At 34.3% G+C, this 27,802-nt stretch overlaps 1 protein-coding gene across 2 annotated transcripts in view; it reads left to right on the top strand.

The window, feature by feature from the left end:
- FSTL5 (follistatin like 5) overlaps window positions 1-27,802 on the top strand; it is an 812,556-nt gene that overhangs the window by 720,245 nt on the left and 64,509 nt on the right. For both annotated transcript variants that reach the window (XM_033215581.1, XM_033215579.1), the window contains exons 14-15: window positions 17,311-17,418; window positions 21,497-21,621. In XM_033215581.1, the coding sequence (XP_033071472.1) occupies window positions 17,311-17,418; window positions 21,497-21,621 (233 nt within the window). The remainder of the gene's footprint in view (window positions 1-17,310; window positions 17,419-21,496; window positions 21,622-27,802) is intronic.

Here is a 27,802-nt window from a genome sequence, read left to right as displayed (position 1 = left end):
GAAATATTAGCTGGACGTGGTGGTAGGCACCTGTAGTCCCATCTACTCAGGATGCTGAAGCAGCAGAATGGTGTGAACCCAGGAGGCAGAGCTAGGAGTGAGCAGAGATCATGCCACTGCACTTGCACTCCACCCTGGGTGACAGTGTGAGACTCCCCCTCAAAAAAAAAAAAAAAAAAGAAGAAGAAGAAAAGAAAACAAAAACAGAATCAACAGAATGTACTCCTGAAAAAGACCTGAGGCAGATTTACTAGATAAAAACATTAAAACAACTATCTTAAAGATGCTCAAAGCACTAAAGATAAAAAGAAAGTTGAGAAATAACGTAAAAACAAAATGGAAATATTGAGAGGTGAAGCCAGCTGGGCTTCTGGGTTGGTTGGGGACTTGGAGAACTTTTCTGTCTAGCTAAAGGATTGTAAATCCACCAATCAGCACTCTGTATCTAGCTAAAGGTTTGGAAACACACCAGTCAGCACACTGTCAAAATGGACCAATCAGCACTCTGCAAAATGGACCAATCAGTTCTCTGTAAAATGGACCAATCAGCAGGATATAGATGGGGTCAAAAAAGGGAATAAAAGCAGGCCACCCAAGCCAGCAGTGGCAACCCACTCTGGTCCCTTTCCGTGCTGTGGAAGCTGTGTTCTTTGCAATAAATCTTACTGCTGTTCAGTGTTCGGGTCTGTGCTACCTTTGTGAGCTGTAACACTCACTGTGAAGGTCTGCAGCTTCACTTCTGAAGTCAGCAAGACCACAAACCCACCAGGAGGAATGAAAAACTCCAGACGTGCTGCCTTTAAGAGCTGTAACACTCACTGTAAAGGTCTGCAGCTTCACTCTCGAAGTCAGGGGGATCATGAACCCACCAGAAAGAAGAAACTCCAGAAACATGTGAACATCAGAAGGAACAAACTCCAAACACACTATCTTTAAGAACTGTAATACTCACCATGAGGGTCTGCGGCTTCATTCTTGAAGTCTGTGAGACCAAGAACCCACCAATTCCAGACACAGTATTAGTAAATAATAAAAAATCTTTAAAAATTTGAAAGATGAAAAGTTACAATAATTGAAATGAAAACTGTACTAGAGGTATTCCGAAGCAGATTTCAGCATATAGAAAACTCAACTAACTTGAAGATAGTGCAATTGAATTACTGAGTCTGAGGACCAGAAAGAAAAACAGTTGAAGAGGAGTGAACCAAGTCTAAGGCACCTGTGAGACTCAGTCAAGTGTACCAACATATGCACTGTGGCAGTCCCAGAAGGAGAAGAGCGAGAGAAATGGACAACAGAATATGTGGAGAAATCATGGCCAAAAACTTTCCAAATTTAATGAAAAACATGAATATAAACATACATGAAGATCAACAAAGTCCAAGTAAGATAGATAAAAGTGACCGACATCAAGACACATTAGAATTATACTCTCAAAAGCCAAAGCCAAAGAAAGAATAATGAAAGCAGCAAGAGGGAAACAACCCTACACATACTGTGTATCCTCAATAAGATTGTTATCAGATTTATTACTAGAAACTATGGAGGCAAGAAGGCAGTAGATCCATACATTCAAAGTACTACAAGACTAAATTTTAAAAAAAGTAAATCAAGGATCCTGTATCAAACAAAAATTGTCCTTCAAAAGTGAGGTAGAAATTAAGACATTCTCAGATACACAATAGCTGAATTTGTTTGCTATTAGACTTGTCCTGTAAGAAATGTTCAAGGTAACCCAGCAAAGTAAAAAAACATAGGAGTAAATCATAACAGTGCACAGGCTGGGCACGGTGACTCACGCCTGTAATCCCAGCACTTCAGGAGGCTGAGGTGGGTGAATCACGAGGTCAGAAAATTGAGACCATGCTGGCCAACGTGGTGAAACCCCATCTCTACTAAAAATACAAAAAATTGGCTGGGCTTGGTGGCAGGTGCCTGTAGTCCCAGCTACTTACGTGCCTGAGGCAGGAGAATCACTTGAACCTGGGAGGCAGAGGTTGCAGTGAGCCGAGATTCTGCCACTGCACTCCAACCTGAGCGAGAAAGCAAGACTCCCTCCATCTTAAAATAAAAAATAAAATATAAAAATTACAAAAATAAAAAAAACACTAGACAGTAATTTGAAGTCATATGAAGAAATAAAGATCTTTATCAAAGCAAATACATGGACAATCACAAAATCTAATATGATTATAGTAAAATTTGGTAACTTCACTTTTTGTTTCTTACCTGATACGAGAGTAATGCATAAATATCATTAGTCTAAAAGTTATTGTAACTTTGTTTTGCAAAAACCCTTTTGTTTTCTACATAATTTAAGAAAATAATGCATTTAAAAGAATTATTGATTTTTTTTGGCACATGGGGTACAATATTGTAATTTGTGACATAAACACCTAAAAGAGATCAGAATGGAGCTATTAAAGGAGCAAAGTTTTGTATGTTATTGATGTTTAGCTATTATAGAACTGCTATAACTTTAGGCTATTAAGTGTAATCCCCATGCTAACCACAAAGAAAATAGCTGCAGAATATAGACAAAAGAAAATGAGAAATTTAAACATTTCATAACAAAAAATAACAACATGAATGAAGACAATAATGCAGGAAATGAGAGGGGAAATCTGTAAGGCATGTTAGAAGACATATAGCAGAATAACAAAAGTAAGTACCTTATCACTAAGTACTTTAAATATAAATGGCTTACATTATTTAATCAAAAGACAGAGATTGACAGAATGGATTAAAAACAGGTTCAAATATATGCTGTCTACAAGCGGCTCACTTTAGGTATAATCACACTAAAAGTTTGAAAGATAAGGGATTGAAAAAGATAGTCCATGCACCAAGTAACCAAAAGGTAGAGGTAACTATACTAGTATATGTCTCCATAGACTTAAAAAATCACAAGGGCCTGGTGTGGTGGCTCGCACTTCTAATACCAGCACTTTGAGAGGCCAGGACAGGGGCAGTGTGTGGCCCCAGGTGTTCAAGACCTACCTGGATAACACAGTGAGATGGTGTCTCTCTATATATGTATTTTTTAATTTGTTGGGTGTGGTGGCACACACTTGTAGTCCCACATACTTGGGAAGCTGAGTGATGTGGGAGCATCACTTGAGCCTGGAAGTCGAAGCTGCAGTGAGCTTTGGTTGTGCCACTGCACTCCAGCCTGGGAGACAGAGTGGGACACTGTCCCAAAATAAAAATAAAAGTAAATTACAATAGACAAAGAGGGAGATAATTTATTAATAAAAAATTCAATGCAGCAATATAGCAAGCAGATTTAAAAATTATAAAGATGCATATACTTAATACTAAACTATCAAAAAATATGAAGCGAAAGCTGACAGAATTGAGAAATTTGGAGTTCTACAATGATAACGGAAAGCGTCAATTCCTCACTATCAACAATCGGTAGAAATACCAGACAGAAGATAATAAAGGGAGTAGAGACCTTATCACAATAAACCAACAGATCTAACAGACAAATACAGAATACCCTATCCAATGACAATAGCATATATATTTTTTTCCCTCAAGTGCTCTTGGAACATTTTCTAGGATAAATGATACGCTAGGCCAGAAATTAAGTCTCACTAGATTTTAAAAGTTAGACATGGCTAGGCGTGGTGGCTCATGGCTATAATCCCAGCGCTTTGGGAGGCTGAGGCAGGTGGATCACTAGATCGGGAGATCAAGACGATCCTGGCCAACGTGGTGAAACCCTGTCTTTACTAAAAATACAAAAATTAGCCAGGTGTGGAGGTACACTCCTGTAATCCCAGCTACTCTGGAGGCTGAGGCGGGAGAATTGCTTGAACCCGGGAGGCAGAGGTTGCAGTGAGCCGAGATCGTGCTACTGCACTCCAGCCTGGCGAGAGTGAGACTATCTCCAAAAAAAAAAAAAAAGGTTACATATAATAAAAATTAAGCATAAAGGTGTGGGAGTAGAAATCCATAATAGAAGTAAAATTGGAAGTCTTTTTAAATTGTGGAAATTAAAACAACCTTAAATAGCATAAAAAAAAAGTCATGAGGAAAATTAGAAAATACTTAGAAGCAAATGAAAATAAAAGCACAACAGACCAAAACTTATGGGACATAGCAAAACCAGTGCTGAAGGATGCGAAGGGAGTGGAATTTAGAATGATAAATACATTTTTAAAAAATCAAGGAGTATCTCAAATCAACAACCTATCAAAAAACTGAAAGAAAAAGAAAAAGAAGTAAAGTCAGAGCTAGCAGAAAGAAGGGACTGATAAAAATTAGGCAAAAGATAAAATAGAGAATAGAGAAAACTATTGAAACCAAAAGTTAGTTCTCTAAATAGATCAAGAAAATAGCCGGCACGGTGGCTCATGCCTGTAATCACAGCACTTTGGGAGGACGAGACAGGCAGACCACGAGGTGAGATCAAAACCATCCTGGCTAACACGGTGGGACCCCGTCTCTACTAAAAATACAAAAAAATTAGCCGGGCATGGTGGCACGCACCTGAAGTCCCAGCTACTTGGGAGGCTGAGGCAGGAGAATGGCGTGAACCCGGGAGGCGGAGCTGGCAGTGAGCCGAGGTCGCGCCACTGCACTACAGCCTGGGCAACAGAGCGAGACTCCATCTCAAAAAAAAAAAAAAAAAAATCAAGAAAATTGACAAGCTATTAGCTAGATGGGATAATTAAAAGAGATTTTAATTAATAAAATAAAAAATGAATGTGGGGCCATTACTATTATACCAATGCTTTAGAAATGCAAAGGATTATAAGAGAGTACCATGAACAATAGTATGTTGTCAAATTGGATAACCTACATAAAATGGACAAGTTCATGGAAACACAAAATGCAGCAAGACTAAATTATAATAAAATAGAAAAAATAAATATACTTACAAATGCTAAGAAAATTGAATCAGTAATCAAAAATAGCTCAACGAAAAGCACTAAACCTGATGATGTCACTGCTGAATTTTACCAAACATTCAAAGAGAACTAACACCAATATTTTTCAAATCTTACTAAAAATATTGAAGAGAAGTAAATTCTGTCTAACTGAGGCAAGCATTGCCATGATACTAAAGCCAGACAAAATTACTACAAGAAAATACACCTACAGCCCAAGATGCCTTATGAACACTGATGTAAAAATACACAACTAAATATTAGCGAACCAAGTTCAGCAGCACGTAACTACATCATACCCGTAACCAAGTAGGATTTATTCCTGGAATGCAAGGATGATTCAACATATAAAAACAGATCATGGTAATAAACAACCTTAACAAAACGAAAGAGAAAAATTACATGACCATCTCAGTTGATGCAAAAAGCATGTGATAAAATTTAACACTCTTTCGTAACAAAAATACTCAAGAAACTAGGAATGGGAAGAAACTATTGCAACATATAAAATCCATGTGGGAAAAACTCAAACGTGAAAGACTGAGCTTCTCCTCTAAGTTCAGGAAAAAGACAAGGATGTCCACTTTTGCCACTTCTACTTAACATTGTATTGGGCTTCCAGCCAGAACAATTCGACAAGAAAGATGAATAAAAGCCTTCCAGTTAAAAAAGAATAAGCAAAATTATTTGCAGATGGCATGATCTTACATGTAGAAAACCCTAAAAATTATGCAAAAACACTATTAGAACTAATGAATGAATTCAATGAAGTATCGGGATAGAAAGGAACATGCATGAATCTGTTGCATTTCTATACACTAATAATAAAAAATTGCAAATAGAATTATGGAAACAGTCCAACTTGTCATAGCATAATAAAGAGTAAAATACATAGAGATTAATAAAGAAGGTGAAAGATATACAAGGGAAATTACAAAATATTGCTGAAAGAAATTAAAGGAGATATATAAATGGGAAAACATCCCACGTTCATGAAATGAAAGACTCAATATTGTTAAGATGTCAGTACTACTCAAAGCAATCTACAGATTCGGAGAAATTCTTATCAGAATTTCTTCTTCAGAAATTGTCGCAATAGATTTTAAAAGTTAAACACGGCGAGGCACGGTGACTCCTAGCTATAATCCCAGCCCTTTGGGAAGCCTTATCAAAATCACTAAGGCTTTTTTTTTTTTTTAACAGAAATAGAGAAGCTTTTATTTCCTAAAATTCATATGGAATCTTAAGGAACCCTACGTAGCAAACCTAATGTTGAAAATGAAGAACAAAGCTGGAGCAGTCTCATTTTCTTATGTCAAAACTTATTGCAAAGGCTACAATAAACTGTAGTACTAGCATAAAGACAGGCATACAGAATAATGGAATGGAATAGAAAACTTGTGAATAAACATATATAGTCAATTTTTTTTATAAGGGTGCCAAGACCATTCAATGGGGCAATGGCAGTCTGTCTACAAGTGATGCTGGGAAAACTGGATGTCCACATGCAAAAGAATGAGGTTGGAACCTTACATAACACCATAAATAAAAACGAACACAAAATTAATACAAGACCTAAATTTCAGGTGCAAATTTTAAACTGTTAGAAGAGAGAGCAAAAAGTTTATGATATTGGATTTGGCAAGGATGTCTAAGATGTGACAACAAAGGCACAAGCAACCAAAGAAAAATTACATAAATTGAACTTAATAATTTCTTAAAAAAGTATTCATTCACAGATAATAGTAACAGCGAAAAGTAAAAGGGCAACCCACAGAATAGAAGATGTATGGAAACCATATATCTGTTAAGGGATTACTATCCGATGTATATAGATAACTCCTAAAACTCAACCACAAAAACAACCAAAACTGGATTCAAAACTGGGCAAATGTAATCCCAGCACTTTGGGAAGCCGAAGCGGGCGGATCACGAGGTTAGGAGATCGAGGCCATCCTGGCTAACACAGTGAAACCCTGTCTCTACTAAAAAAAAAAAAAAAAAAAAAAAAAAATTAACTGGACGTGGTGGTGGGCGCCTGTAGTCCGAGCTACTCAGGAGGCTGAGGTAGGAGAATGGCATGAACCCGGGAGGCAGAGCTTCCAGTGAGCCAAGATCGCACCACTGCACTCCAGCATGGGCAACAGAGCGAGACTCTGCCTCAAAAAAAAAAATGCGCAGGGAACTTCGATAGACATTTTTCAAAGATGTTATACATATCGCCAATATGCGTGTAAAAAGATGTCCGATATCAGTAATCATTAGGGAAATGTAAATGTAAGTCAAAACTACAATGAGATGGCACCTCATACTGATTAGGATGGCTACTACCAAACAAAAAATAAGTTTTGGCAAGGGGTTGGAGAGATTGAAACCCTTGTGCATTATTGTTGGGAATATAAAATGGTGGAGCTGCTTTGAAAGACAGTTTGGTGGTTATTTAAAAAATTAAAAATAGGCCGGGCGCGGTGGCTCAAGCCTGTAATCCCAGCACTTTGGAGGCCGAGACGGGCGGATCACGTGGTCAGGAGATCGAGACCATCCTGGCTAACACAGTGAAACCCCGTCTCTACTAAAAATACAAAAACTAGCCGGGCGAGGTGGCGGCGCCTGTAGTCCCAGCTAGTGGGGAGGCTGAGGCAGGAGAATGGCGTAAACCCGGGAGGCGGAGCTTGCAGTGAGCTGAGATCTGGCCACTGCACTCCAGTCCGGGCGACAGAGCGAGACTCCGCCTCAAAAAAAAAAAAAAAAAAAAAAAAAAAAATTAAAAATAGAATTATCATGTGGCAGTAACTCAAGGGTCTGTTGACAGATGGACAGATAAAATATGCTTTATACACGCAATGGAATATTACAGAGCTTTACAAAGGAAAGAAATTCTGAAATACGCTACAACATGGGTGTAATCTGAGGACATTATGCTAAGTGAAATAAGCCAGTCATAATAAGACAAAAACTGTGTGACTACATTTATATGAGGTAATTAGAGTAGTGAAAATAATAGAGACTGAAAGTAGAGTAGTAGCTTCCACGGCTAGGAAGAGGCAGAATTGAGGAATTATTGTTTAATGACTGTAAAGTTTCCATTTTACAAGGCAAAAAGAATTATGGAGATTCATAGGGGTGATGATTGCACAAAATTATGAACATATTTCAGTACACTTAAAAATGGTTAAGATGGTAAATTTCATGTTAAATTTATCTACCAAAGTTTTTAAAAGTGAAAAAAATGCTAATGAAATAGATAAATCTGGGAATTTTGGCAAACAACAAGAACAAAAGTCACAATTAATACTATCAGAATTGAATGAAAAAAGAGATATACACACAGTCTTACAGAGAATAAAAGCAACTAAGAAAATATTAAGTTAAAATCATGCTGGTAAAATTTGAAAAGAGTATGAAAGACCAAATTAAAGAGAAAATATAAGTTAAAGACCAAATTAAAGAGAAAATATAAGTTAATGAAATACAAGAAGAAATCAAGAAAAAATGATTTTATGACTGACCAAATGAATTAGGAATACTGAGACAAAAAACAATTATGTTAATCTAAAAATGTGTATCTTCGTTAAGCAGTTGATTTCCCATTTTTTCTCTCCACATGCTCTGGGAATAGTAGTACATTCCCAACTATTCTGAGGAATATGCTTGCTGGCAGCAATCTAAAAAGCCAATGTAGACTTGCTGCTGTAATTCAGGTTTTTCTAATAGTCACTGTATATTCTCAGATATTCTACTATCAAAGACAAATCCTAACCTTCTCTTGATACATTTTGTCCCATGCCACCCTTTATCAGCCTTATTACCTCACTTTCTATAGCTGCCCTCCATCATGAGAACAAAATCAAAAGCAGCATATCAAATATGTTCCCATTGTAAAAAAGAAAAAAAAATTGTAGGCATTTAATCCTTGGAGCAAAACACAGAGGCAGCATTATGTAGTGCAGGTCGCTCACTCAGCTCTGGAGAGGTATATGATGGGATTATTACCTGTCAATTATAAAAAAGGGTTTTCAATTATGAGAGCTATTAAATACCTTGCTACAAAGCAGGAGAGTGAAAGAGCAACTGCAATTGTGTGGGCCATTCTGGACAAACTATTCTACAGAAATGTAGTGATCACCTGAATATAAGTAATGAAAATTTCCATACTGGGTGCATCTATGCAGTATTCTTTCTGCGAGGGAAACTACTTTTTGCGGCATGTTGTTGACTGTAAATATCTACCTCAAGTTTTATATATATGCTACCAAAATACATACATTTATCTTTAAAAAAATGTAAGTTTTGCTATTTTTGAATTTACCTAAGCCTTCTTTTTTGCAGCCATGTATAATTTCAGCCTGTGCACCTCTTTAGATAATGAGTTCCATAACTCTCCTACATGCTGGGTGAAATAACACATCCTTATGTTTGTCTTAACATTACCTTAGGACTATGTGAATTTTAGTCCTCAGAGCACATGGTTAAAGTTGAATTATGAATATGCCAGTAACTCCATTTTTATACTTGAAAATAATTCATCCTTTAGAATTTTAAATTCTCTTGAGGTTTTTTCTAATTTAAAACAATATGTAAAATGGTTGATTTTACAGACAAAGATACCAACTTTTGTTTTATAAATTAATCATCCTAGTAACCTAAGTGTATAAAGACTTCACACATTTACATTTATGGTGAACTGCAAAGTACAAATTTAATTTTATAAAAAGTAAAGCATCGATTCTCAATTTGACCATTTTTGTCAACTGAGCCCAGATTCAAAGTTAGAATTTTTGGTGTCCAAATGATGTTTTACTTCTTTACTGTATGATGTGCTTTTATTTACCTATTTTTTTCTAATCTGAGCATATTATACAGAGGCAACTAAGAATACTAATTGTAATCAAAATTTAGTTAATTTTTCCCAAGCATTATAAAATGGTATACATTATACATAGTATGGATATAGAAATAAGGCAGTGAAGTCCAAAAATCAAAATGCCTTCTTGAAAAAAAAACAGTAAAGAAAATAACGTTACACTTATTGAAATTTAAACTTTGAAGTTTTCTTTTTCAGTCCAAACTGAGCACCTAATATTTCATGCTATCCTCATCCATGAAATTATATTTCTGATTTTTTGCATGTATTTGACTGTGTGAACTGTTATTAAATGTGTATTTTGGGACTAAACGTTCTTTAAAACTTAAACTGAATATTACATATTATTATTAAAATGATAAATATTTTCATGACAATATAAGATTTTAAAAACTATAATAAATTATTAGCATTAGGAGATCATTGGGATATTTGTTTTCAGCAAATACATCAATATGATTTTATCTGCAGCTAAAAAGTAAAGGTCACGTTTTTTTAATGGAATCTATAAACTTGGTGTTGCTTTAAATGTCAAATTGTTTCAATTATTGCTTTTCACACCATCAAAGTTTTTGTAAGAATGTCATACAGGTGACGTTTTGTAGTATAAAAGATTAACTAGTAAACAACTGACCTCATTTTGTGGTCTATGGAGTACGATCAAGTTCTGCTTGGATGCAGAAGGGGCTTATTGTAACACCTCGGGAGTGTTCTGAAGTATCATCAGCAGTCTTCTCCAGTCATTAGCGTATTATCTTGAGAACCACATCATTATTTAAAATTAGGTTCACTTAATTAGCCAGCTGGTACTTTCCTTGTCAGACTGATAAACAAGCTGTGCTTCGCTGTTCCTTCATGTCAAGACCAAACCACAAGTTCTGTGTATCTTTGTTGCTGTTGTCGGTATTTCATGTTTAGAAGTTGCTACAGCTGGTCCGTGACTAGGGCATCATGTATTTTAAATTTGTTTTATATGCACCCCCTCAAGACATATTGATGAATTTTTTAATACTATGTATGTTGAGATTGTGAGGGCGTTAAGTTTAGACAGCAACAAAAGAAATTTTAAAATCTCATAATGTAAGTAAATGGAGTATCCTTCAACAATGTTTTAAAAATAGTAAAGAAAAAATGCTTTTATCGATATGTGTATAAGGCTACAACAAATAACTTTTTTATTATTTCACTATATATGTTATATTATTATACAAAGCAATAAGGTAAAAAGTTCATTCATCATGACAATATAACAGTGCTTGCATGAGAAACTGAGAAATGTAGAGTCTAGAACTCATATATAAATCACGACTCTTGATTGAGTACAATTTTAAACATTATTATTTGAAACATATTTTTGAAAACATTGAATAATTCAATACAACTGCAGAAGAGAGATTGTAAATTAATAATATCAATATCACCAGGCTAAGCAAAGGCTACTGTGTGAACAACATTTATTTTAGTGATTATGATGCAGGAGAGAAATTTCCAATATAGAATTGGAAGCTATCACTTAAATTAAATCTTACAGAATCATTCAATAGATGCAAAGTGATCCTCTTTGTTCTGTTATGATGGTTCCAACTGCCAGCTACAAGTAAGTCTCATTTCCATAGGCTTCTCAATACAGTTTGAAAACAACTTTTCTAGCAAAATAAATTTGGGTAGTCAAGTGTAAATTATACTGCAGTTTGTGGTAGCACTTGTCTGTAGCTACTTGGTAAACTGAGGTGGGAGGATTGCTTGTGACCAGAAGTTGGAGGCCAGCCTGGGCAACTAGGAAGAACCCATCTTTATTTTTTTAATGTAAATCACAGTAAGCAATACATGAGCATTATATAGGTTAATTTTGCAATAAAATATGAGCACATAACTAATGCTTTTTCCTAATTATATATTCATGAATAATGCATTCACTTCACATCATTTTTCCTAAATTAAATGAATGGTGACTGCATAAACAAAAAATGTGCACACCAGTGGGCTCCAAAGTGGAGCATGTGAAACCCAAAGAACTTACAGGTGACTAGTTATGGGAAGAGAATCCTGTGACATCAGTTCACAATTTTTCATCTTAAAAAAATCTTTGGGAGGCCGAGACGGGCGGATCACGAGGTCAGGAGATCGAGACCATCCTGGCTAACATGGTGAAACCCCGTCTCTACAAAAAATACAAAAAACTAGCCGGGCGAGGTGGCGGGCGCCTGTAGTCCCAGCTACTTGGGAGGCTGAGGCAGGAGAATGGCGTGAACCCGGGAGGCGGAGCTTGCAGTGAGCCGAGATTGCGCCACTGCACTCCAGCCTGGGCGACAGAGCGAGACTCCGCCTCAAAAAAAAAAAAAAAAAAAAAAAAAAAAATCATATTGTACTTAATAAAAAGCTACTATAAGGACCAATACTGAAGGCCTGAATTTATCTGTATGTTGGATGGTCAGGTAACATATAGTGAACTCTAGTGTCTTGAGAAGAAAGTGGGAATTTTACAATATGAAGGGATCAACATTGGTACTCTTAGTCTTCTGCTTACTTTTATCCATATAAAAGGAATAACAATAGTGCATACTTCAACAAAAAGACTATTATGAAAATTAAATTTTTAAAATCTGTGTCTCGTACAAATAAGGTATCTGTAAAATACCTCATTAAAAGAGCCAGGTTGTATAAGCTGAGTGCAGGAGTATAATTATTTTTGTTACATAAAATAATCTCAATTTCAACATCAGATAAATTTTTTTAAGAAAATAAATAATAGTAATAATGATCATGATCTTAATAATAATAATTAGTTGCCATGCTACAAAATGTTGCAACTTACTTTTTACAATTAAGTAGACTTAGAAGTTTATTAATTATAAATTGAGAATACTATTTCACTAAGTATTATTCTAAGTGCATAGTTTATATCATTAACCTAAACAAACACAAAAAGCTTAACTTCTGGGAGCGTATAATCTATTAGATGGAGGCAGATAATAAATAAATATAGTAAAATACAAATTATGCCATATGTAAGGTGGTAAGTGCTTTTGGAAAATGTAAAAGCGCAGAGCAAGGACAGGGGGGCTTGGGAAAGCTGAGGAGAAGGGGTATGCACACAGGGAAGGAGGGTTTGATTATTAAATAGGGTGATCAATCTGGCCGTGCTGAGAAAGTGAATTATGAGTAAAGATGTTGAGGAAGCAGGCATTGGGATTCTATGGAAGAACTTTTCAGGGAAAGACCCTCCAAAAGGCAGAAGCATGGATGACATATTGGATGAACAGCAATGGAGGCCAGGAGATTCTGTATCAGAGACATCGAGGAAAGTGTAGTTGGCGACGAGGCTGGAGAAGACTGGGGAGGTGTCAGCTCAGGTAAGGCCAGGTGGTCATTATAAGGACTTTTGGCTTTCAGTCTAAAAGAAATGAGAAGATCCTGTAAATTTCAAGAGTATCTTAGCAGGTATTTTGTAAAATCCAGCACAGAATTCATCTCTTCCAGAAACTGATATTTTGGAGCTGATTATTGTCATGACTTGTCTGATGCTTAAAGAATGAAAAAAAAAAATCACTCAAACAAATTTGTGAGAAAGACTGATGAGTATAAGGTTAGAAGTTAGACACCATGTGATAATGATAATGGTGACTGTGTTCATGGGGATAGTAGAGCTATTGCAAAGGGATCATCATTTAGAAGGTAGATTCAATTGCATTTCCTGAGGATGTGAAGTATGGGAGGAAGATGGCAGTCAAGGATAACAGAGTCTTTGCAATCCTTTGCATAACAGGTGGAGAACCATTTCAACTCTTTCGTGACAAAGAAGTTCAGAAGTTGTCTTGTGGCAAAAACAGAATTTCTTACGTGTCAAAAATATTGCCCTTCTGTTCTATAAAATCCAGTTGGTCTAAATTTACTAATTCTTTAAAGTCAATTTCAAGAGCACACGAGCAAGCATTTTGTAAAATCCAGCACATTATTTATTCCCTTGCCAAAGCTGATGGTATTAATAGTAACATATCCGCTTTTCTGACTGAAAATTGAGTCATAAAAGTATTATCCTGAAGGTAGCCATTTGGAAATATTTTTATCATTAATATATGATTCTGAAAAACAAAAGAAAAAACAATATATGATTGTTGATGAAAATCATATAAATGTTTCCTGTATAAAATGTGTTATTTTATACTTGTAAACTTATAAATAAATGTTCTTAAAATTGCAATTTTTCCAAATAAAGTATGTTACATTACATTTTTTTATTTTGATCTGCATATGTTTTTCAATTCTGGTGAACTTTTATAACCAGACAGCAAAATAAATGAATTTAATGCAAAACTTTTGAAAAGCTGAAACAAAATGTTCAAAACTTTTAGAAATCATTGAGTAGACATTTTTCAAAGTCCAAAGTTATTTTGAAAATTGGCTGATATTTTTCTCCTCCAAATACACATATCCTAATTTATTTGAAGGCGATTCATCATGAACTGCCTTCTGATACTTCCTGTAAAATATTTCCATAAGTTAACTTTTAAAAACATTATGTTTCCATTCATAAAAATATTCGTTCTTGAAAGCTCAATGAAAGCCTTACCTCTTTTCCTTATATTTTATCCTGCATTGTACTGCTTCCTCTGGGCTTTCGTAGTGTGTGGTCCTTTTTATTTTTATTTTTGTGACACACATCAAGTTATTTTAAGTGCTCTTTTCACCCTCTAGTCTGTAAATTCTTCAAGGACAAAAACAGGTTTATTTTCTCTTCTAGTCTCAGTTCTTTCACTTACATGAGAAAACATTATGATGCTAACAGTCACTAAAACATCTAGCTCAATTAGTGTTTCTAATGGTAGTAGTAGTAGTAGTATGAGTGGTATTTCCATAGTACTTAGTACTCACCAAGCACACCCTAAGTACTTTACTATCTCACCTAATACTCACAATAACCCTCTGAAGTAGGTATTATTACAGTCTCCATTTTATTGTAGAGAAAACTGAGCCATAGAAAAATTTAGTAACTTCCCAAGGTACTATTATTGTTGTTGTCATTATTATTTTAATGTAAGTGAAAGAGTTAAAGTTTGAAATTGGCTTCAGAATAAATGCTCATAAACATGATCTATACTGACTTACAGTGATTCTCCATTAGGATTGTATTGCTTGCAGAGATGATGGCACGTATTTGAGCCCCTTAGGTTTCCTTTTAACCTCCAATAGAGGAAAAAGACCCAAAGCAATGTTTTTTATACATGAGGCATAAATAAGAGAGCAACATATCCACACATTCCCAGGAATAAACAATCAACTAAGAGGGAATGTCTTTCATATGCAGAGAGGTTCCCACATTGGAAAGGAACACAGACAATCAGATCCCATCTGTCCTTGTTATTGGCTGGACGACCACCAAGGAGTCTGATTCTATTTCCTTACCCATTAAATGTGGGTGTTAGCCTAACCTATGGTTTGTAGTATGTCTCTATGAGATAATACTTATGAAAGACCTGTTGAAAAGAAAAACAATTTGTGAGAGCTGGCGAACTGGAAATTTTCATTCAAATTGTTCCCAGATCCTTACCGTTACTTACAGACCTTTGATATATTCTTACAATTAAGTAACAATGAGGTTTTTTTTTTTTACTGTTGCTTTTGTCATTTGTGTTGACTATCTTATCTTTAACATTTTAAAGATCTAAAGATTATTCCATTTAAAGCTGCATGCAAAATAGGCTATTACGTTCACACATAGATTAAGTTTAACATATAAAGGGAAAAATATGAAAAATCAAAGGAATCTTATGGCTTTGTCATTAGTGTATTGATTAATGATGAATTTTTAGGGCTATATATGCACTGAAATTATTGATTAGTACATGAAAAAATTTAAATGAAACATCTGGCATTCTAACACAATTAACAGAATCCAGATTAACTGTTCCTTAAGCAATAAAGCTATTTAATTACCTAAATAACATCAAGTCTGGGAATAGCTGTTCTATGTTTGTGTAGCAACTCAAGGTTATAAAGAATTCAGTTTCCTTTTATTTTTCTCCTCTGCACCCTCAAAGTATTGAGTTTTCCTCTTAACCTAATAGCTTCCTGGCGTCTAAATGACTTTGGAAACTAGAGGCTTAATATCCTCATAGGACAGCATTCAAAGTGGGAAATAAGAGAACGTGTGGTGGAAGGAAGCCTTCTGTTATTTCTGTTGATGGAATGGAGTATTATTCTCAGAAATCATGCATCATATTAATCTTTACAATACAGAACTAAAATATGCAATGTGACCACTCTTAGCCTCTGAAGAGTCTGGGAAACTCAGTATCAGTCAAAAGGAAATAGAATTAGTAATTTCCTTGGATCTGTGGTGCTTGCCAAGTGAGCTACCTCCCCTGAGGACATTGCTGTCCATCTGATCCCCAAACAGTATACTGACTCTCTTTGCCAGGAAAAAAGGGGTAAAGACACTAATATAAAAAATGTTTAAGTGAGTTTGCTCCAAAATCCAATAATTATTCCAGTAATGCAAGAATATTGAGAATTTTAAATAGGCAAAATGAAGGGCATTATTTTATAAAAGAGATGCCTTAGTAAGACTTAATTGCTAACATTTAATTTAAAATATGAATTTCCATATTTCCAACCACAACTATAGTTTACCTGTTACTAATGCACTGAGAAGAACATTGCATTATGGATAAGTACTTAGAAAATTCTCTAAGGATATTTAATAGAGCTTTGGGAAGAAATGCTTTCACTATTGGATAAAGTTTGCTTTATTGGATACAATTTGTTTTATGTTGCCTAGTTAGAAAATATATAAGTACCTACTCCCGGAAATTAATTTTAAATGGTGTTAGGTTGTAATATGAATAGCATAAAATTAAGTTGAGTGAAATAACTTCCTGGCATCAATTTGTTTTCTGAGAATTTTGTTTTAAGTAAATGCTAAATATTATAAATATTAGCAGAAAAACACATTTTCATACCACACATGGTGCATAAAAATAATACTTTTTTCTTCTGTGGTTTTGAATTTCTCATTAAGGAAACTTGATTAGCTGATCATTCGTTAGAATTACAGCCATATATCAGATTGTTGGCATTTTGACATTACAGATAGTAAAATCTCGTAACCAGAATTGGGATAAAATAAATCAATAGTGTAAACATAGTTCTCACCTGCATTCAACACTTAATTAAAATGAATATATTAATCTTTTATATCTTGAGTTTCTAAATAGCTTCTCCCACCTCACAATGTGCATAGGTAATAAATGAACTGAAAGCTATGTACAGTTATGCAAATGATAAACAAAATGTTTACCATGTATATAATTGTGATCATGATAATTATATATGATAAAAAATTTAGAAAGATAATATTTTATTAATTTATATGACTGTATATGAATAAAGGATGATATTTTCAAATATCACATAAGGGCTTAGGAAATTATATATTTGGCAAATTAAATTTTTAATCTGACATCTAAATTAGAATCTTCATAATTTCCGGCTTAGCTTTAAACTAATAGTTTAGTCTAAAACATTTTTTTCAATTCTTCTTTATTGTAGGCAGTGAGCACAGACCCTGTCCCAGTTAAATTACACTATGACAAATCGCATGATCAGGTCTGGGTGCTAAGCTGGGGTACCTTGGAGAAGACATCACCAACACTACAGGTAAGTGCATCTCTGTATATTAGAGAAAATAAACATCTTTAAAGCTTTCAACATTTTATTGGATATTTGTGATCATTTAACAATGACATTTTTCCATCTGAAGACTACAGCTTTAATGATAACTAGATAGGCACAGAAAAGGGCAAAAAAAAAAGTTGGCACTCATGTACTTTTGGACGGGGAAAAATCGTAGGTTATATGTATTAAAGGTTATATTTATATGCAAAAAGAATAACCTATAGTGACAAAGCTGATGCCATGAGGAGGAAAAAAAAAGTCATAATTTACTTTTCAACAATTTTGGTAAGGCATGTATGATAGAGACAAAGAGAATTAGACAGCAAAAGCCTCAAAGCCATTTCCATTTTTCTCTAATCAGGTAATATTCTATTATCTGAGGAAAGGCTTATTTCTAAAGGAAGAATAGAGGTGTTATTCTTATAGATTTTGCCTCTGCCTTGAAGTTGTTTATGTGAGAACTTGACAGATACAGAAAAAAAAAAAATCTGCATTTTGGTCATGACCTTTTGGAACAGTCTTTAGACTTTTATAATTACAAGTTTAAACAGAAACAGAAGGGGAATGGGAATGAGTGTTTGGTCCTGGAAATGTGTTTTATATTACAGTATTTTTCAATATGCTTTGCGATTTTGCTACTGCCTCTCTTAACAAGACCCCAAATTATTAACTTTTGGACATTTTAAAATAAATTATTTTAAATGAAATAATTTTATTTTTAATCAGTTGTCACTACCAAGACTTTTAGTATTTCTGAGTTATTTTCGGTATCGCAATATTTAACTTACAAATGACACTTTTATGTAAATAGAATATTTTAATACAGCTAGCATAATGATGGATCATTTTATATTCACTAGAAATATGTGTCATTTGAAACATTGAAAATATATTATAGTATTTTAGTTATTTAGTTTGCAAATCAATCCACTCTCAAAATTTGAGGTCTTAAAATTAAAGGATGACTCACAATTCTGTGAGCTGGCTACCTGGGCAGCTCTGCTGATATGATCTGGGAGCACTCATGGGCTCCAGTTACCTGATAACTTGGCTAGAGGTGGAAGGTTCAGAATGTCCTAGCCCTCACGTCTGTCACATGGTGGTAGTGCTCAGCTGGGTGCCTTGCGTCCCATGCATGTGATGCTTACCCTGCATCTTCACAGCATAGCAGTTTTAGGTTACAAAAGTGGAAGCTACAAGACCAGCTGAGGTATGGGCTTCAAAATGCACATAAACCCAACTTTGCTACATCGTATTCATCAAAGCAAGTCACATTGCCTACCCAGATTCAAGAGGATAGAATGATAGAGCCAATTTCTTGATGGACAAAGCACAATCTTCACAAAGGGCAACTTTTAGAATCATCTATCACAATATGGTCATAGGTGCTTGTTATTTGAGATTTTGTATTCATGCATACTCTTTGCAAGATGAATAAAACAGGTCAATATATATGATTTTTTAGAAAATATTTTTATAAATCATTTTAATACACTATCAACCTTAAGATTAGCATAGCTTAAAATTTTAATTTTTTTCATGTCTTTCTTTTAAAAAACTAAAGCTGCATATATTTTTATTATACATTTTTCTCCAGAATTGATCTCATCCTCTCCCCTTTGATTCATGCTACTTGGATAGATTAACAACTTTCCCAGTGTTGCAATTCTGCCACAAAATAGTTTAGACAAATTCCTTTGACATTGTACACAGAAAAAAGCCTTCTGGAGGTGTTCTTCACACACATTATTCAGCCATCTAAAAATGGGTTCTTCATTTTTCTCTGGATGCCTAATAAAAATATTGTGTGTGAATAGAATATGGTAAATTTTAAAAATATTTGCTGGGTGGGAGTGGAAGGTGAAATATATAAAATAAAGTGTAGGAATTGAGAAATATCCTTTAAAAAGGTATATACAAGAAGATTTATTTACATAAGGTTTATGTGTGTGCATATTGTATGAATATGGGTATAAGACTGATTAGATAGATAGGTAGATGGATGGATAGATAAATAGATAGATAGATAGATAGATAGGCAAACAGTATGATAGGAAACCCAAGATCTCTGGATCAGAGAACAGGCCATTTCTCACTCATGGAGAGTGTTAGTGTTTATGCCCCAGCCCTAATCAACTTTGGGTCACGTGGAGAGACTAATGCTGCCCTGCATGTTCAGCACAGTTGCACGAAAGAAGTGGTACTCTAGAATTATAAGTCTGTACGGTTTTTTAGGCTACTGTCATATCAGCCTATCTTCTGTCTGGAGAGATAATCATCATTACTCTAGAATGTATGAAAATCTTCCCCGGAAGAGGAAGAGTAGCTCATTTCCCTTGAATGTCAGTAAATGGTTCAAAGGAGATAATTCTCTAAATCTCTCAGGAGCAAGACACTATCACTAGTCTCCAAGGCATTTTTGCTATGCCATTAGCCTTAAACCAAGTTTGCCAATGCTCTTTGCTGTGAAAGACCTGACTCTGCAGAAATGTCAAAATATTTGTGGATAATCGTCTCCCAAAAGATTATCAGGAAACATTCACAAAGGAAATGGAAGTTAAGACATGCTTCCTTTGGAGAAACTGAATTCACAAAACCAGAAATACGGGCAAGTCCTCACTTGCCATTTATTGTTTCCCATGCCATCATGTTGAAAGATTAGAGAAATCGATGCTGAAGTATGGTCTCAAGGATCAGAAAATTATACTTATCTTTTTCTTTGCATTTTAATTTTTATTATAATTTAATCCATATGTCTTTGTCAAATATAAAAGCAAAATATGTGTTTTCTGAGATATTTATAATTAATAAAGACTAATGTCATAATTGTAGATATATGACAATATTTTCCAATTAATGTCCTCAGATGGATTCTCAAAGATTTATCATAATTTATTTTACTTTTAAAAGTCATATATGTCTTATAAAAAATTCAAAATACTACTTTAAAAATTATAATGAGTCTGTAATCCACAAATTTCACAATTGGAATATAATTAATGTCGTATCAAATGCACAATAACTAAAGAAAATATTCCCAGGAAATAACTTGAAATAGAGGCCTTCCATTTTGCTATTGTTCAGGAAGTGGGCCCCAACCAGGAGGGATTCCGATGGAACTCAATGAAAGTATATTCGTTTAAATGAGGAAAAATTACCCTTTAGGAAAAACAAACTAACTCTAAAACTAAAAATGATAAAATAAAATCTTGTCATAAAAACCAAGGAGAAGTTTTAGTCATGAGGGAGAATCACTATTTAACTTAGTCAGTAGTTTAGGAAGTTATTTTGATGGCCATATATAGAAAGTATTTAAAAGGGGATAAATTAAAGGCAGGAAAAAAGCCCTTTAGAAGGCCACCAGAACAACGGTTGTGCAGTAGGAACAATGAAAGGTAACAGGAGTGTAAACAGATGTAAAGAACTAATAGGATTTGGTAACTAACGGAATAAGGGAAATAAACTAGTTTAAATGTAGTTGACCTTTTCTTTAAAGGACTATAAAAGTTTTAAAAAAAATCCATTATGAAAGATGAAATCTCTTTTATTAAAACACTTAAACCCATTATTTTTCAATGATAGGAGGAAAACCTTTTAAAGTATGGATTTATGTATTCTAAGATTTTAAAAATTTAAAATATTTCACATGATTTAATTTGGAGTTTTCAAAACTCTGTTGCCAGTTATGTTATACTGAAGGGATTTTGTCCTAATATCACACATTTCCTGTATGTTTGCATTTAATTTTCCCATTATAAGAAGATTAGGATTTTTATAATAAAGAAGTTGCTTATATGCCTATTTATTTTATACTTTAAGCTGAAATTGTTCAAGACAAATATTTTTCTATTTTTTCTTTATAGAAACAACAGTTTCTATATTGAAAATAAGCAAAACATCACAGAATTGTAATTCGTGTAATAATATATTAATTTTGAGGATGGCTTAAAGTCTATGCAAACAACTGCCAGAAACATTTATTTCATCTCTAAATAAAATTAAAGCTTATACTACGAAGTGACTGCATTGTTGAGGTCTAACCAAGGTGTGTTCTGTTTAGGTAATTACCCTGGCCAGTGGTAATGTGCCTCACCACACGATCCACACCCAACCAGTGGGAAAGCAATTTGACAGAGTGGATGATTATTTCATTCCCACCACAACACTCATTATCACCCATATGAGGTAAGTGCTAAGTTGAATGATCAACTTTTTAAAGATTTATCCCCAATTTAATAGAAAGCCATGTGAAATCATAAAGAAATTTAGTTATAAAACAAATACACATGTACAATTGCACTCGCTTTAGCTTTGTCGTATCGGCTTACTGAACCTTTGTTTATCAACATTAGTGATGAGTTTCCCATAATATGTTTCTCTTTATGCCTAATGGAGGTGTGAATGTGTGAAAATACAGTTTTATTTTTAAAAATTACTTTAATGATGTTTGCAAATTGTCATTAAGATTTTTCTGACTGGGCTCTTACAAAATGCTGGCATATCCCCCAAAAATAAATAATTTAGAAGATAAAATCACTTCTCAAATGGAGAGAATGTTAATTGAAACTTGGTATGGAGAAGCAGCCACAGTCGTAGAAATGTATTCAATATAAGTATTTTGTTCACTCTCATGTCATTTTTAGATCATATTGTAATTAATATAAAATTGTATTAGGAAATACAAGAAGTTGAAATGAAATGTTTGAGGTCTGCACTTTGAGAAAGGATGCTAGTGTGTTTTATTCTTGATGTATTCACAACAGGTGAAAAAGTAATATTAACTTCTAGTGATAAAACTGCAAAGCTTTATAGAAGAGATTTAAATGCTAAAATGAGGAGAAGGTTGGCATATCATGATATTATGTATTATGTCTCTTTAAAATCTATTGAAACAATTTAAAAATATTTGCTTAGCAATGTTAAAAATGAATTTGAACCAAACAAAGATTCTGTCCTTTTTCTCAAGTGAATTCTGATGTGTGGGAACTGCTCCAGCTAAGTTATGTGAGCCATTATTGCATTATTGTGCATATTTGTTTCCTTACTTTAATTAAAAATTATATCATCTAAAAATTGCAGTTGTGAGAATTATGAAAGACTGCATAATTCGAATTTGCAAAAAATAAAAAGGGGGATTAATAAATCAGAATCGTAACTCATAGTCAAAGACAGAATAAATTATTCCTTGCAAAGTCAAGCATATTTTCAAAGCTTGATATATTTGTCAATCAATTAGCCATTATTTTCAGAATGCCTATTATGTGCTCAGCAAAAAAGTGATTAAATAACATAATGTACAGGCCGGGCATGGTGGCTTACCCCTATAATCCCAGCATTGTGGGAGGCTAAGGTGGGAGTGTAGCTTAAGTACAGTAGTTCAAAACCAGCCTGAGCAATATGGCAAAACCCTGTCTCCATTAAAATTACAAAAATTAGGTGGCATGGTGGCACACACCTGTAGTCCCAGATACTCATGAGGGTGAGGCAGGAGGATTGCTTGTTCCTGAGAGGTGGAGGTTGCAGTGAGCTGAGGTCACACGTTGTGCTCCAGTCTCTGTAACAGTGCAAGACCCTGTCAAAAATAATAATTATTATTATTATTACAAATTTTTATGGAAAATAAATTATTGAAACTACTGATGAAATTAACTATCTGAGACTATCTGATGAAACTATTGAGACTGTCGGATGAAATTAATAATTTTTAGGTTCTGATTGTAATAGCTCAGGAACTTAAAAATCAGAGTTGAACTGAAATGGCACCACTTAAAATGATATCTGAAAAACATATGAAGTTTTTATACATATTTGATGAGGATAAAATTTCATTTAATTGTCATTGGGTGTTATGACTAATAAATATTCCTTTGTTATTTTCAAGTTATTGACAAAGTATTAATAACCAATAATTAGATATGTAACCTTTGTTTTTATCTCACTTGCCCATTCCCTATTACTGTATTTAGTATACTATTATCAATCCTCCCTATTTTTTAAAAATGTAATATTAATACAGTACAATTTCTTTGAGAAAAGTTTTAGTGTGTATGACACCACTAGGTATAATTGTGTATAGTTGGGAGTGTTTTCATCCTATAATATGTGAAGTTATCATTATGTTGAAATACCTACTGGGGTCAAGAGCATAGACTTTGGTGGCATGCAGTAAGTACTATTTGTAATTCTGTGTTTGTAGATATAATTTATATTTTGTCAGACCATAGCGTCTCTTTGAGTTCTAAATGATTACCTCAGAGCTGGAAGTGGAGCTAATATTAATTCAAAACACATCTAAATATTGTGAAGAACTATAAGGCACACGTTTATTTTAGTTCTATATATTATGAAAAAGAGTGAAAAGTATAATCAAGGATATTTTTAAGCATCTTTATATTCTTTCGAGGAGTGTGCAGTGAAATGCATGGGTATTTTGTCACTACTTTATTTATATGTATTTAATTTAGTAAGAGTAATTTAGTAAGAATAAAAACTAAATTATGGCAATTCTACCTGCATGTAGAATCTCATTTTAATGAACATGGATGATCATCAAATTTCTTAGTGCAACTCGAAGTAATTACTCATTTTACTACAGTGAATGCGAGGAGTAAAAATTAACATGCGTTTCCAAAAATAAACTGTTAACTGCGTAAGGTAGTTTCAACATAATGAGAATTTATTCCACATCAGGAACACCTGAGTGATTGAATATGGTCTTTCTTCTTACCAATTTCATATAGTTTCCTTCTTTTTTTTTTTTTTCTTTTTTTTTTGAGACAGAGTCTCCCTCTGTCGCCTAGGCTGGAGTGCAATGGCACAATCTCGGCTCACTGCAACCTCCGCCTCCTGGGTTCAAGCAGTTCTCCTGCCTCAGCCTCCCGAGTAGCTGGGATTACAGGCGCCCACCACCACACCCAGCTAATTTTTGTATTTTTAGTAGAGATGAGGTTTCACCATCTTGGTCAGGTTGGTCTTGAACTCCTGACCTCAGGTGATCCACCTGCCTTGGCCTCCCAAAGTACTGGGATTACAGATGTGAGCCACAGTGCCCAGCTCATATAGTATACTTCTAAGGAAATTCAGCATATATTTAAATATGTGCTGCTGAGATTGAATCGTTATGAATTGTGTTTTTCAGAATTTGACACTACTTTCTGACTGTTGGGCTCAGTAGATATTTCCGTGCCAGGCAGAAGGTGTGCAACATATGTGTTGAATTAATATTAGTTTTCTTTCTCTGACTCTACATCACATTAATCTGCTTTTCTCTCATGCTGGTACACTTATTTCAAATAATTTATATCTTCAGTGTCTGAAAAGCTTCTGGACAAGTATCAGGCTTTTATATTCTTAGTGCCTAAAAACCACTGGACGCTTAATTTATGTTTCTCATAGGAGTGGAAGTAAAAAAGGAAGAAATTGATACACTATTTCCTAAACAAGATTGTCTGGTACTGAGGGAAGAACTGTGTTTCCTATATATGGATTTCTCAGCCTCCAACATATTATCAGCATTAAGCAAATGCTGTGTTCAGAGCACACAAATTGTGTGGAACCAGTAACTACAGTAATAAGAATTTACATCTGCTATCAGACAGATCTAAGCCTGAATATCCCAGCAACACCATTCACCATTGACTCTGGTGACCTTAGCCAATTTACTTCATTTCTTTCTAAGGACTGGACTAAAATAATGTTTGACTATTCAGTTGCTCACTAGTTGTTGTCCAGACTTCATAATCTTCACTGGGACACTGGCTCCCCATTGATTATTTACAATTTTCCTGAAAGTCTGTACTTTTCCCTGCCTGGCTTCGTCTCATTTTTTCCTCCAGTTTTTCTGTTTCTGTGCCTATAATTTTCAGGCTTCTTTAATCTTGAAGCGTATCAGATAAGCATGCAGTGTCATAAAGTAAATCATGACTGAGGAATTTAAGAATACCATTTAAGACACATTTTCAGACTTGAAGTTAGTAAAAATTTTTCTTTAAAAATTTAAACTTAAGCAAGAATTTAATAAATCATGGAAACCATAGTTTTAAAGTTGAAGAGATTATGCAGTGCAAACGGAGTATATTTTGGAATGACAAAAGAAATATAAATTCGTTATAGGATGAATTTCAATTTAGATTTTTATATCTATAAATAAACATATACAGATATGTAAAACTAAAAGTGACTGTTAAAATGAAGATGAATGTAATTCTCATAATAGTTAATTATGTCTAATAAAATTTGAAATGATAATATGTTACCTTCCAAAATCAATTGTAGACAAATATAAAACAATGTTTCATTATTTTATGTGTAATTTGTATCCAAAGAAATAAGCTATACAACTCAGTTGTCATATTAAATTGAAATTACAATAACATTACATGTAACTAGATATATTTGAATATTTGAATAATATTATAATTCTGCTATTGTTAACTTTTTTAACATTTCATGGCTAATGCATAGGCGATTTGGTGAAACAGTTTTCACAATGCTTGTGTTAAACTTCAAAGCAAGTAATTCTCATAAAGCATGAGGATTTACATAATCAATTATTTTATTTTTGCTTCCAATGTGAAGAGAAAAAAATGTAAATATCAGTTTCTTATGTGTGAACATTGTAGCTTGCTGTGCAGTTGCAAGTAGAATTTGCATAATAAATTAAGATCAATAGGTTTAGCAGTTACATGTTATATTTTCTTTTATACGTAAAGATTCTAGAAAGGTAAGGAGAATTGAGAAAAGAAGAGGAGAAGCTAAGAAGGTGGCAGATATTAGGCAATGAGTAATTTCCATGGAATTTTTCCATGAAACCTCCCTGAAAAAATCTTCACTAATCCTTCCTGAGAATTATTTGTTTGAGGCAGAAGGGGGATGAAAGTGAGAACTACATGGAGACCAATGTGGTGCAGAGCAGGGAAATATAATAAATCTGAGTGCAGGATACCAGGAAGGCCCGAAAGTGTAATCTACCAAAATGCAAGAATTAGCAGAAGTCTTTCCTAGAGGTTTTGACATAGCAGGAATAAAATGTGTTGGCAAGAGAATAGCAGCAAGATATCTTCACCTAGATTGCAAGGGAACAACTAACTTTTGGCTTATTTGGTGTTATAAGTAGAAATCCTTTAACGTTCTCACCAACCAAAATAATACCTTTGATACAATTTAAAACAAGCGCCAGTTGATGGAAAAAAAAAAAAGATGTATTATAACTGGCCCTTTGTAGCACCTGCAAATCATTCTTTTCCCATTTCTTCTCCTATCTCTCCCAGTTAGAGTTCAAGTACAAACAGATTTAATCCAGTCTCACTGAAACATGCTGATGTCAACTGGCACACAGGGCACTTAGAGTAAATTCAGGGAGATGAGTTATGATTTATATATCCACTCCAGGGCTAGTCCTGTGAGTAATAAGAGAAGGCATAAACTCAAGTGATGTTATTTGAGATGTCTTGAAAGGCTTACCTACTCTTGAAACCATCCCCCCCAACCCAAACTACTATTTGATTATATTGTTTGGAATTTCAAACCACTTCTCTCATTTTTGGGGTTATATTTGTATAGAAATCAATCTTTAAATTGCTCTTACTTCTTGAGAGGAAAATGCAGCAGTGAGGAAATTGATATGCTTATTATTGCCATTTTTGTCTAGGGGTTGATTGGTTGATTATATAGTGTCTTAAAATGAATGTTTGCACTGGGTAGGGTGTGCGTGTATGTGTGCATGCACGTTTATTTCAGTCAGTGATTACATGATAAGCAATAAGATGAACAGAGATATTTGTAAATCACACTGACAGGGAGACTTTAAGCAACAGGCATTTATGTAAAATCCTGAAAATGCCAGTTCCCACAACTTTTTCCTCCTCTATTAGCTTGGTTCATTTGGCATGACTTGACCTGCTAAATGAAACAAGTAAACAAACAACTAGTGTTCAAAAAGTTTCCTTATAACATTCCTCCCCTCCCCAGCACCACACCCCAAGATGATATTGGTTTGGACTTGAATATCGTAGGGTAATTCAGGAATTCAGTGAAATGGACCTCAGTGTTACTCCTCAGTTTGAATGGGCTGGAAAGAACAAGGGTAGCTGGAAGGCACTCCTTTAGGATCCTCAACAGTGAAATAAGTGCTAAGAGTGCAAGAGTACTTGGAGCCAAATGGGGGTAGTAAGGATTTATCGTGTTTCCAATCAGTAGTAATCCCTGCACAGCCAAAGGCTATGGCTCTTCTACACAGATGAAGTAAGATGAGAGAATAAGTAGAGGACACCACTCTGGCAGTCTGGAGAGTGGTCTATAGCACTCGTTTTCCGTCATAAATTACAGCAAGGAAATGATTAAGAAGGGATTGAGTTTGATATATGTT

Source organism: Trachypithecus francoisi, unplaced genomic scaffold, assembly GCF_009764315.1.
Source record: "Trachypithecus francoisi isolate TF-2019V2 unplaced genomic scaffold, Tfra_2.0 Lachesis_group1, whole genome shotgun sequence".
Taxonomy (NCBI): Eukaryota; Metazoa; Chordata; class Mammalia; order Primates; family Cercopithecidae; genus Trachypithecus; species Trachypithecus francoisi.
This window is presented reverse-complemented; position numbering and strand designations above follow the sequence as displayed.